The sequence below is a fragment of the Equus quagga genome, chromosome 8 (assembly GCF_021613505.1).
Source record: "Equus quagga isolate Etosha38 chromosome 8, UCLA_HA_Equagga_1.0, whole genome shotgun sequence".
Taxonomy (NCBI): Eukaryota; Metazoa; Chordata; class Mammalia; order Perissodactyla; family Equidae; genus Equus; species Equus quagga.
The window spans coordinates 26,892,125-26,904,369 of NC_060274.1; the positions used below are offsets into that span (position 1 = coordinate 26,892,125).

Here is a 12,245-nt window from a genome sequence, read left to right on the forward strand (position 1 = left end):
TTTGTCATGGACTTTTGGCTAGGCCATCACACGGCGATTTAACCAAACATGAATCCAGGCACAGCCGGGACAGTATTTCAGAGTCGCGGTTAACATCCATAATCAGCTGACTCCATAGAGGAGATTATCTGAGATCACGTGGGCAGACTCGCCGAATCAACTGACCAGCCTGACGGGCAAAAACCGAGCTTTCTCAGGGGAAAAAGAGATTCGGCCGCAGGCCTGCGAACGCCAGGTTCTGTGGGCGCCTGCCATCCCGCTGGCCCTATGGATTTCACACTCGCCAGCCCCACAGGCATGGAAGCCAATTCCTGGAAACAGACAGAGCCCGCTGGTCTGCTTCTCTGCAGAACCCCGATGGATACAGATCTTAGTTCCCAGAGCCGGGTGATGCTCTCACGTTCCTAAACACGTGAAAGTGGCTTTGGAATTGGGGAACAGGCAGAGGCTGGAAGAATCTCAAGTTACCGGACAGGAAAAGCCCAGATTTCCTGGAAAAGATGGTCGGTTAGGAGCATGGACCTTCGAGGTGATTTTGGTGAGACTTTGATGGAAGTGAAGAGGACGGTGGAAAAGCTCGCCCCTTAGAGAATACATATCACCATGAACACGACGTCAGGGGGGGATGCGAATGTTAAATGTCTCCGATGAGGTCTCAGAAGGAAGGAGAAACACGTTCCTGGACACTGAGGAAAGGCCACCCTCGTTGTAAGGCGGCAGAAACCTTGCTTAACCGTGTTCTAGAGCCGGGTGTAAGGTCGGACTTGAAGGAGGGGAACCTGGATCTTCAGCTGAGGATGCGACCCAGCCAAGTGGGGAAAGAAAGAAACCGAGGAATGAACTATCAGGCAAAAGGGAAGCAGACACACACGGGAAAGGCGGCCCCGTGACGAGGGCCCAGGGCTGCAGGGATGTGGCCACAGACCAAGGAGCACCAACGGCCGCCAGCCACCACTACAGGCAGGAAGAGGCGGGGAGGCCCCACGGCTAGAGCCTGAAGACGCTCAGTCCTGCCGACACACGATCTCAATCTTCCGCCCCCAGAACCACGAGGGAATCAATCGGCTCCCGTTGTTTTATGACACCTAGTTTCCTCGACTTTGTCAGAGCAGCCCTGCTGGCTTTGTTCTTCACTATAGGAATTACCACCCCCAGCCTGTTAAATATTTAACCTCCCACCCCCACCCCCAGCAATATGAAGGCAAAGACTTGTCTGTCTGGTGCGTTCTATATGCCCCACACTGGACACACACAAGGGCACTTCCTAACGTTTGTTGAATGACTGAGTGAACTGTGCCTACAGAATATTTTCAAACACCTTCGAGCAACAATAGACTTTGCTCCATGACGTTAAAAATCTAGATCTTCCAGGTACACGGTGGGAAGGTTAAACATAAAAGAGCTTTTACTTGATCACCAAGTAACGTGACCACGGACGACATCTCTTCAATCTACTTAATTTAGAAATGAACGAGAGCCATTCACATACTGGTCACAAACCAAGGACCTTCAATCTAAGCCTGCGTTTCTTAAAGTTCAGTGTGCACCAGATGCCAGGCAGATGAAGCTGGGGCTGCTGATCCAGGGACTATGTCTGGAGAATCACTGGTCTAACTCATAAACCAAGGAGCAAGAACGACTAAGAACAGGGGCCGGCCCGGTAGCATAGTGGTTAAGCTCATGCACTCCACTTAGCGGCCCGTGGGGGTTCACCGGTTCAGATCCCGGGTGCAGACCTACAGCCCACTTGACAAGCCATGCTGTGGCAGGCATCCCACATAGAAAGCAGAGGAAGACGGGCACAGATGTTAGCTCAGGGCCAGCCTTCCTCAGCAAAAAGAGGAGGACTGGCAAAAGATGTTAGCTCAGGGCTAATCTTCCTCAAAAAAAAAAGAGAAAAGAAAAGAAAAGATAGGACTTTAGCATCAAATAGGGAGTGAATTTGAGTTTTCTTAGGTTTCTTTCTTTAGGGAGAGGGGAAAGGTGGAAGGGGATGTTGGAGATCCTGCAATGTGTGGACTTGTCCTCAGACTCAGCTAACACCTACATGACCACGACTGACTGATGCAAAGCTAGCTGACCACACACAGACATCAACCCCACAAACACAACACTGCGCTCCAAAACCCACTACACGTTTATATTACTAGAGAAACTTGTCTTATATTATGATGGCAATTTTATAATAGATGAGGTACTTTGCTTCTATATTCAGCAAACACATAATAGCAAAATAAAACTGTTTCTTTTTTTTTTTTTTTTGTGGTGAGGAAGATTGGCCCTGAGTTAACATCTGTGCCCATCTTCCTCTATTTTATGTGGGACACCTGCCACAGCATGGGTGATGAGCCGTGCCAGGTCCACGCCCGGGATCGGAACCTGCAAACCCTGGGCCATCAAAGCAGAGCACGTGAACTTAATCCCTACACCCATGGGCTGGCCCCAAGCATTGATTCTTCAGAGCAAAATAATCCACAGAGACACCTTCCACAAATGCTTGGTCATGGAGGTGATAATATATATTCTTAAAGTATAACACCTTATCACCTCATTCTGAATTTGTTAATTCCAACCATACAACAAAATAAGTGCAACTGAAATTTTACATCGGCAGTTAAAATCAGACAATGAATTACAGCACAAAACACACAAAATGATAAGCACGCTGATGACCTCCCAGTGGAATCATCCTAAGTACGTTTCTGCCCTCGTTCTCCTGAGGCTCATTGAGCACACACATCAAAGTTGAAACCATATGTGAGCAATGACAGTAATTTAAGAGAATTCAGATCCAAAATAAGACAAAGTCTGTCTGCAGTTCCTGACAGACCTGTGTTTATCTTCAAGGCGGCAGGTGGAAACAGTGACTAAATGCATCCTGAGAAATTCTACCTCACCAGGGACACCGGACGGGGCAGGAGAAACGGACGCACGGCGAGGACCACACGAGGGACGACCTCACTGAATCAGGGCGCCTGCGAGATGCTGCAGTGACAACTCTGAGAAACCTCGGCTGGAGGTGAAAAGTGTGGTCTGGAAGCGAACGTTTAAGGGGGATCTCAGCAAGCCTGGAGCCGGACTTTACAGTTAGACTGTTTTAAGTACCAGAGGACGGACTGAGCCATCTACCACTGCATTTCCACCGTCCGCAGGCTCTCCCTCCACAGACAATAACTCATTTGATGTCTGAACCTCTGACAACATGCAAGGTTGCAACACCCTCGGGAAGAATCTTAACCCAGTTTGCCCTCATACCCAGCAGGGGCCTGGGTCTAGGACCCTGACGTGCTCATCCCGACCCCATGCATTTTTCTCCCCGCACTAAATGGTTAGAATAAAGCCATTATCCAAACATAGCAATGTAAATTTGCTATAAAATAGGGTCTTTAAAGCAAGGTAAATAAAAAGCAAAAAGTCAGAATCTAAGTTGCACTTGGTTTAAAAACAAGAACATCCTTAGAGCCTCATTCTAACAGTGGGCTTCCTTATAATCAAAATCACTTCTTAATTTTAAGATAAATGTGAAAATAGGGCTCAGATAAGACATACCAGATTATTTGAAATCCCAGTATTTGAATATTCCCGAGTTGGTCACTTAACATCCTAGGAGTCGTGAGTAGACTAAAAGGAGGTGAATGATTTCAGTCAGAGAGAATGCCAGCAGCGAAAAAACACCCACTGACAGCTTAAAAAAAATAGTGGAAACAGAAAAAAATAAAAAGCAGATGCAAAACCACACCCTGTGTTAAAACAGCAGGTTGCACGGTCAGATAAACGAATTAGGATCCGTGTCTCTGTTTAAGAGAGCAGGGCAAGGTTTGTTTTCCTGGGAGGGAAGTTGCCATGGAAAATTGAAATGAAATCTTAGTTTTCTGGAAAATTCAATTACACGAACCACTGAACGTGGGATAAATTAGTGACAAATGATAGTAACAAATCCATTATATTTAAAATACTTACGGGGAATCAGAGGTGTAATTGCACATATTTAACTGTGCTCCCCACGGTCTGGAATTGTGAGCTTGTTCATGAGTGAGCTTAGGCACATCTGTTTATCTTGGACAGGAACCTTTGTTTAAGGGGCTTTCAGAAATTCTGCCTTATCATCACGACTGCTTAAGGGCATCAGCATTAACTGAAGTCCAGCAGTTTTTCTCATACTTTGAAAACTGTTATTTATTGGAAAAAGAAAATGAGTCCTATAAATGTGAACGTGATGTTTAATTGAACTTCCCGAGGTGGGTTCGTGACGAGATGAGTGCACTGGATAAAATGAACTCCAATTCCCTCTCATTTCTGCTCTGCTTGGGCGTCAGAATGTGAAAATTCAGCACGCTCGAAATTAAATGAATGTTTTTCATCTCGAAAATAGTGCAAACATCAGTTCGCATGAACAAAACTTTTCAGGAAAAATTTTTAAAAGCTACCCTTCCTTTTTAATATTTCCATAAATAAGCACATATTCTATCAGTAAAACTCTCTCTTTTTACCTAAAAATAGATAGCAACACTTTCCCAAAATATAAAATATTAGAGAGTATTTTCTATTTAGAAATGAAAACCAAAAACTATTTTTATTTACATCCCTGTGAACAATATAGGCAACTGGAATTTGCATAGCTATTATTCTTAAATAAAAATATAAATATTCCTCTTAAGAATGTTTCTTTCCCTCTTTCACCCCAAAATTCTTTTTGTCCAATCATCTGAGAAAAGTTTTCTGTAATTTCCAACCCTAAATTTATTGAAACGTTTACTATACTTTTTTCCCAAAGTGTTTTCTATCTAAATTTATAAATGATATGTTTTGAAGCTACTCACTTAAAATGAAGATCTTTGAAAGTAAAATGGGTTTCAACGATTCCTGTAGTTTTCACTCTAGTTCTGAGAACGTCTTGTTGAGTGGGGATGTAATTTGTTTGTGCTATTCTGTCCAAGTCATTCAGGTAGCTGAAAAAATAAAGAAAACAATACGCTCATAGTTAACACAGCCAGTAAAGAGCATCTAAATAAAGAGGAAACATTTCGAACGCATGCAATATTCCAAATTACTGGCAGTTTTTACATTTCTGTGTAATGATGTAATACAACCAATTTAAGTTTATATCTTACAGGAATCCCACTGCAATGAAAACATCTCTACTTCTCCAGCCACAAAGCTCTTTTAACGTTTTTTTAAAGGTTGTGTCCTGTGTTTCTTAAGGACAGTAATTAGTCATTCTCTTTGCTGGGGGAGAAAACAGAATAATAACTTCTTCAAAAACCACCCAAACTAAGTGTGCAGCATGAGTTTGTTTCTTAAAACTTTTGATTCCACTTTTTCGATGCAGGGCTGCGCTCACGTCCAGACATTAGTCTTCTGTTGTGGATTTAAGAAGTCTCAGTCTTCGGGAAAGTGATGAGGGAACCTCTGGCCGAAGCTGAACTGGATCCTGTTCCTCTATGACCAGCCTGAAGCTCTGTGAAGGGGAACACCCATAGGCTCCCTTCCTTCGCGTTTCACTGGCTCCCTAACCGATCTTTGCATTGCACCGCTCACTGACCAGTCACTCATTCAACGCTCTCGGCCGATGACGCCAAACTCGTTGTGATACGAAACCATCCTGGTGTCACACCACGCCATGATTCTGTGTAAATTAACATGTCACGTTATATAGTAGAGTCAGTAACGTTATACAGAGTCTCGGCGTGGAGACAGGAACATGAATGTGGTAAAGAAGGATTCGGGGAGAGTGAGGGGGGTTCACCCAGATCTGAACAGCGGGACGGATAAACAGGAATGTCAATCATGTCAGGAGAAGCAGGGAAAGAACACGGGGGCAGGAGGAGCCACAGTTTGTTTCTCAGAGAGGAAGGCCAGGGGCAGGCTATGCGTAACCTGGAATGGGAAGTCTGGAAGGAGTCCTAAGGTCAGCTGGGTGTGGGGGGCATTGCCAAATTCTGGAGGGGAACGGCCCAGGAGGATTTAGAAGAGGCATCCAGGCGTCTTGCTGACAGGCACCCACTCCTGCACCTTTAACTGATGTTATCCTCCGAAACTGCCCTTGGCATTCAGACGGGATCTTGCAAACCAAAGGGGCTCAATAAATATTTGATTTGTGGAGATGGAGTCGGAAAACAATCTGAACATTAAATTAGTAATCAAAATGTTTCAGATGGCTAAGTGTATGTACGTGGTGTTGACACCAGAACACACAGAGAGAGGACAGCTTGAGTTATCTGTATTGTATGTACTGAATTTAAAAGAATCTTATTACGGGGGCCAGCCCAACGGTGCAGAGGTTAAGTTTGCACATTCTGCTTTGGTGGCCCGGGGTTCGCAGGTTTGGATCCTGGGTGCGGACATACACACTGCTTGTCAAGCCACGCTGTGGAGGCATCCCACATACAAAACAGAGGAAGATTGGCACAGATGTTAGCTCAGGGCCAATCCTCCTCAAGCAAAAAAAAATCTTATTCCTGCATTGCTGATAATCCCCCAGTACTTTATCTCTTTTTAATCCCACATATATAATGTTACACCTTATTGGAAGAAAATCTAAATAAACAAAACGGGCCACAGCCCAATTTTACGAATTGTGTCTTTGAAACGGTGAGCTACTCTTATTTAAAATGTGCTCTGATCACTCACAGGAATATTTCTTTGCTTAAAACTGCTAGAGTTCTAATAGCCTCTAAAAGTAACACACGTTTATATTTCAACAAAACGAAAACAAAAAAACCGGCGTTGTGAAAAACTCCAATTGTTTTAAATGATTGTGAATTTAAAGTGTGAACTGGTGGTTAGATGTCTTATTGGCAACGTTGGTGGCACCTCCCCATCTCTGGTCAAGACCTCGGAAATCGTGACGCCTGTAACGGCCGTGAACAAGATCTCTGTGACGTCCTCGTCCCTTTACTGCCATCGTAAGGTCAGGATGACTAGTAATAAAATAACGGGGAGCCAAAGTGACATGTCTTCCTCAGCGCATGTCCAAGCACCATGAGAGGAGAGGGGGCGTCTCTGGCAACAGACTGAGGGGCCCAGGACGTCCCCCACAGGGGACACAGACTTCAAACAGTGTCCCTGGAAAGCGCCCCATAACTGCTGAAACAGCCCCTTGCCGGGCTCGGCTCAGAGCATCTTCTCACCATAACGGTGACCCCCGTGTGGCCCTTCCTGCAGGTGCTGGTGAGGCCGAAACCAACACCACAGCCCAAGAGCTGTGTTCCTGCTCTCTCTAACTTTCCCTAATTTCTCTTCCAGCCTCCGTAAAGGGTGGTGGCTCATCCATTCATTATTAATCAAGGGCATCCTGAGTGACGGCTGCGTGTCAGGCAACAGAGACAGAAGCCTGGGCAGAGACAGACCTCGCTGAATTCACAGAGTGGCGGCCAAGACAGAAAATAATCAAAAGGTCTCAGTGTAAGTGTAAATCAAATTGCCTCAAAGGAAATGTAAATCTGTGAAAGAAAACACAACGTATTAGGGGTACACAAAACAGAGAGGCAAGGACCTCCTAAGGGAGACGAGGAATATTTCCTAGCAGAAGGGAGGCCTCCAGCTGGGGAGATGGGCTACATGTGCAATAAGAAGGTGTGACATATGGGGCCAGCCCAGTGGCTCAGCAGTTAAGTTCCCACGTTCCGCTTCGGTGGCCCGGGGTTTGCCGGTTCGGATCCCGGGTGTGGACATGGCATGGCTTGGCAAAGCCATGCTGTGGTAGGCATCCCACATATAAAGTAGAGGAAGATGGGCATGATGTTAGCTCAGGGCTAATCTTCCTCAAAAAAAAAAAAAAGGAAGGTGTTACACAAATATATCTAAACTGCATATGTGATAATATATATGGTTTATATACATAGGAAACATTAAAGGGGCCGGCCCCGTAGCCAAGTGGTTAAGTTCACATGCTCTGCTTCGGTGGCCCAGGGTTTCACTGGTTTGGATTGCAGGTGTGGACATGGCACCACTCATCAGGCCATGCTGAGGCGGCATCCCATATGCCACAACCAGAAGGACCCACAACTAAAAATATGCAACTATGTACTGGGGGGATTTGGGGAGAAAAAGCAAAAAAAAAAGAAAAAATTAAAAATATAGATTAAGAAATAGCATTATAAAAATTACCATGGGTTATACAATAATATGCATTATTGGTTCACTCGCACCCAATCACTGATGTAACACACATGGAGTTTGCTGATGTGCGACAGATGACAGGCTGTTTGATAACAGTGGCGTAAGGGGAGCCAGACCCCATTTGTCTGTTTTCCATTGTGTCAAAGTGTGTGTATTTCCTGAGACCTAATACTTGTCATCTTCTGAGCGATCCTCACTGTGTCCCTAAGAGTCAAGAGCTCTGTCAAGAGGATGGAACAATCCTGGAAAGGAAAATGAGGGCAGAACATGTGCTTTAAGACCAACAATTCCTACTCACATCCTATGTGGCGTTTTTGAAGATGTTTGCCAAATTACGGAAACAAATACTCTATTTTTTTAATTCTATGTAGATCACCAAGCAGAAAGCACCCTGATTAGGTTTTCTCACATCTTGCTTTACAAACTTTCTGGGCCACCACCTAGAAAACCAGGGCAGATTTTTCTGCCAAAAAGCTGTCCTTAGATGTCTAAGGCAACAAGACACATACAACTGACAATTCTCAAGTGCAGAGCTATTCTACACTGTGGGAAAAGATATTGGGATGAGCAGACACCTCTTTAAAAAGGGTGCATGTCATCAAGGTGCCTGGGACCGGACAGCCAACCCATTTCAGGCACCATCAGCACAATGACAAGAACCCCCGTCAGTGACCCTCCCTGTGGCTTGTCCCAGGCCATCTGGAGAGACCCCCAAATTCAGAGTGAACTGTGAAAAGTTCCAGCTACTTTCTTAGAAATACACTGGAAATTCCCATTCTGCGTGTTCCAATTGGAGTCACGTAAGCATGAGTCTCGAGACACTTTTGAACACAAGAGAAATAACGGCACTGCTGTCTACAGACAGACACAAGAAAGACGGAGAAAGCTTTCCAACACTGTCACCCTGATGTCCTGCGTTGTACTGGGATGTGTCAGCCAATTCTGCAACAGAAGCGACTTGGGGGGTATATGCAACTCGAGGCAATTACTCATCATCGTTGGTTCTGAAGTTAGGAGTACTTACTATGCTGCGGAATCGTTGAGCTGGTACTCGCGGGATCTGTTGAAACACGCCTGCACACCGCTGTCTTTCCACAACCTCTTTATAACCCCGGCCAGCTCCGCCGTCATGAAACCTTCCTCAGCAGCCCCCGCGAGCACGAAGAGCTGGCGGGCATCATCCTGAACATCGGAAGGCCGTTTTGCAAAAAAAAGGAAAAAGGGAGACGTTACCGATAAAAAGTACAAAGGGGGACGTTACGGGTCACAAAAGGCGCAACGGGGAATTTCCTTTACGTTTTTTTATTGGTGTCAGAACTTTTATTTTTCTAAAGCACCCCTGAAAAAAATGGGCTGAATCAGAAAGGCATCATCTTAAATCGTGAGTCTATGTTTTGTGATGTTAGTGAGAGCTCTATAGGTGCGAGGAAGCCGGAAGCACCACCACATTTGGAGGTCGTGAGGGGACACGTAGCCCACCGTCCACTGACAGTCTGCGGGACACTGAAAAGGACCACTTAGGAGAAAACAGAAGGATGTACCCTTGCTCCCTCCGTCCCAAAAACGTCTCGAATCTAAGAAACAGATTAACACTTAGACATGAAGATAAGAGTCTAATGAAATGTCAGCCTCTGATACACTCTGTAGACACAAAGTGAGTTGAGAGAAGGGAGAGATCAACGTAGAATGAGCAAGAACCGTTTCACGGGGCAGCCGGACACTTCTCAGAAGACCGTAAAGTGGATGTATGTCAACATCGACGGGCAGGAGGGTGGCAGGTACCCGCTGATCAGGTGCAGAAAACAGAACAGACACAGATCCGGGGCAGAAATACTCAAGATGCATAGAGAAGACGGCACACGGAAGTTTTTAAATGAAGGAATCTTGCATACAAAGTTAATTAAATTTCCCTTAAGTTTTGAGGCTACAAATATGTACAGCTATTCTGATCCGCAGGCGATCGACCACACTCAGCAGTGGGGTCCAAAAGAAATACAGTGGGAGCCACCGATGCAATTCTAAATTTTCTAACAGCCACATTCTAAAAAGTAAAAAAAAAGTGAAACTCATTTTCACAGTTTTATTTAACCTGTCTATGAAGCGTTATTCCAACATGTAATAGGAAATTATGAATAAGATGGTTCATATTCGCTTTGATACGTACTTAGTCTTCACGATCTGGCGTTCACTTCACAGGGACAGCGCATCTCAATTCACACTAGACACGTTTCAAACACACGCGTGTGTAGCAGCAATGGTGCCGGGCACTGTCCTCAGGCAACAACACAGCTGATTCTCCACCTGAGACCGTGGCTTTGTGTTAACCAGGCGGACGACCCCTAACTGTTCGCAAGGGGAGTTTTTCCAAAGCACCGTGGTGGATGTTCATGAAGGGAGGGTGCACAGGGTAAGGGGTGCACACGAGAAGCATCCGGTGACCCAGACTGGCAGAGGCGCCAGCTGATGGTGTGTGAACTCCTTCTGCGGCCAATCTGTGAAACCCTTCCTTTTCAGATGGAACCCACTGCGGGAAATATTAAGTTTCTCAGCATGGGAACATACGATGCAAGCATGTGTTCCCCTTTTGAGTAAATCACAAGAGAAACGCATGCAAGCGAGCCACACGTGCACAATATCCTTAATAAACCCGGAGGTAACCAGGTTCTGAGTCATTCTGAGCACCATTTAGTAATTCCAGTAAACAACAATTCAGTCTTCCAAACATTTACCTGAATAGGAGAAATTTCTAAATTTGGTCATTTTCGTTAATTAACGGACATCAACATAATTATCTCCATCCACTTCAGAAAAGTACTTTTCAGTAAAGTGGGATTTTAAATGAGCTTTCCTTCTGTCTTTCTTCAATTTTAGTAAAATTTCTTGACAGAAAGGACTCCCGCCTTCTGGGATGGGTCATAAGATCACATCCTCTTCAAACCTTCTAGGAAGCAGCCAGAAGACAGGACAGGAGAAGCCTTGGAAGCTGGGTTTATAAAATGTGCTCTCTCTGCGGCATTCAAAAATATGTCCTATCCACAAAAATGTAAAATCGTCTCTTTTCCCTGAAAAACTAATCGGAATGTTCGCTTCAGTGTCACTAGCAGGATATTCAGACGTCAGTAGATGAGGTTTAAGGTAATAAATTTAAGCAGGAAGGTACTTCAGCAATTATTCTAATTTTTGTTTTGTATAAAAAAAAATGTGAGGCACAGAGAGGTTAAGCAACTCACGTAAAGTCTCACAGCTAATGAGTCACCCAATCCAACATATTAGTCAGTCAATGACTGGTAAGTAGTGTTGCCTAACAGGGTAAATTTTAAAACTGTAGAATGATGACAACTATCTTATCGCTGACGCAGGCAGGAGGGCCTTCTCTGCAGACAGTCGGTCGGGGGCACCTGTGCTCTCTGAGCGTCACCGTCTGTCTGATCTGAGGCTGTCCCCCGCCGTGAGAACTCAGAAGGGTCTGCCCAGGACGGGCAAGGCTTGGAGGGACCATGACGCTGTCTTCCCACATACTAAGGATCGTGAGAGGTAAGAAAGAGTAGACTCTGCATTTGGAAACAGAGCAGACAAAGAAGAATTCTTAGGGCAAAAGACATCAGATTTCAATTCAATAAGAAGAACACTTTTTTTTAAACAACCAAAGCCATCCAAAAAAAAAAATAAAGGGGGGACGAGAAAGAGAAGTTTTTAAGCAAAGGCTGGATGATTCTTTATTGTGATACAGCAGAGAGAATTTATGAATGAGATCAAGAGTTGGAACAGAAAATGTCAGAAAGCTCTTCCACAACAGAGGCTAAATCGTAGGATAAAAGAGTGTCAAAAAACAGTGACACCTCTCAATTTGGGGCCAGAAGGATCATATATTGATGTCATAATAGTTACGTGTATTTTAGCTCAATTACTGCTTAACAACAAACTCGGAAAACCACACACGAGAGCTCCTCCTTTATCCGCGTGTCTAAGCACACACTCACCCCATAAATCTGAGAGCCACACGGCTCCCGTCACAGGCAGTGCGCCCTGAGTGAATCCGGGGAAAGTGGGGGCGTTCCGGCTGCCAGCTCACGGCGCCCATCCCAGACATTAAAGAATTGCTTTGATTCAGAAATACGCAAACT

At 45.0% G+C, this 12,245-nt stretch overlaps 1 protein-coding gene across 1 annotated transcript in view; it reads right to left on the reverse strand.

Annotated features, from left to right (window-relative positions):
* Positions 1-12,245, reverse strand: part of GNAI1 (G protein subunit alpha i1) — a 78,137-nt gene that overhangs the window by 11,017 nt on the left and 54,875 nt on the right. The window contains exons 4-5 of the mRNA XM_046669568.1: positions 9,146-9,303; positions 4,821-4,949 (exon numbers count right to left, since the gene is read on the reverse strand). Of these exons, the coding sequence (XP_046525524.1) occupies positions 4,821-4,949; positions 9,146-9,303 (287 nt within the window). The remainder of the gene's footprint in view (positions 1-4,820; positions 4,950-9,145; positions 9,304-12,245) is intronic.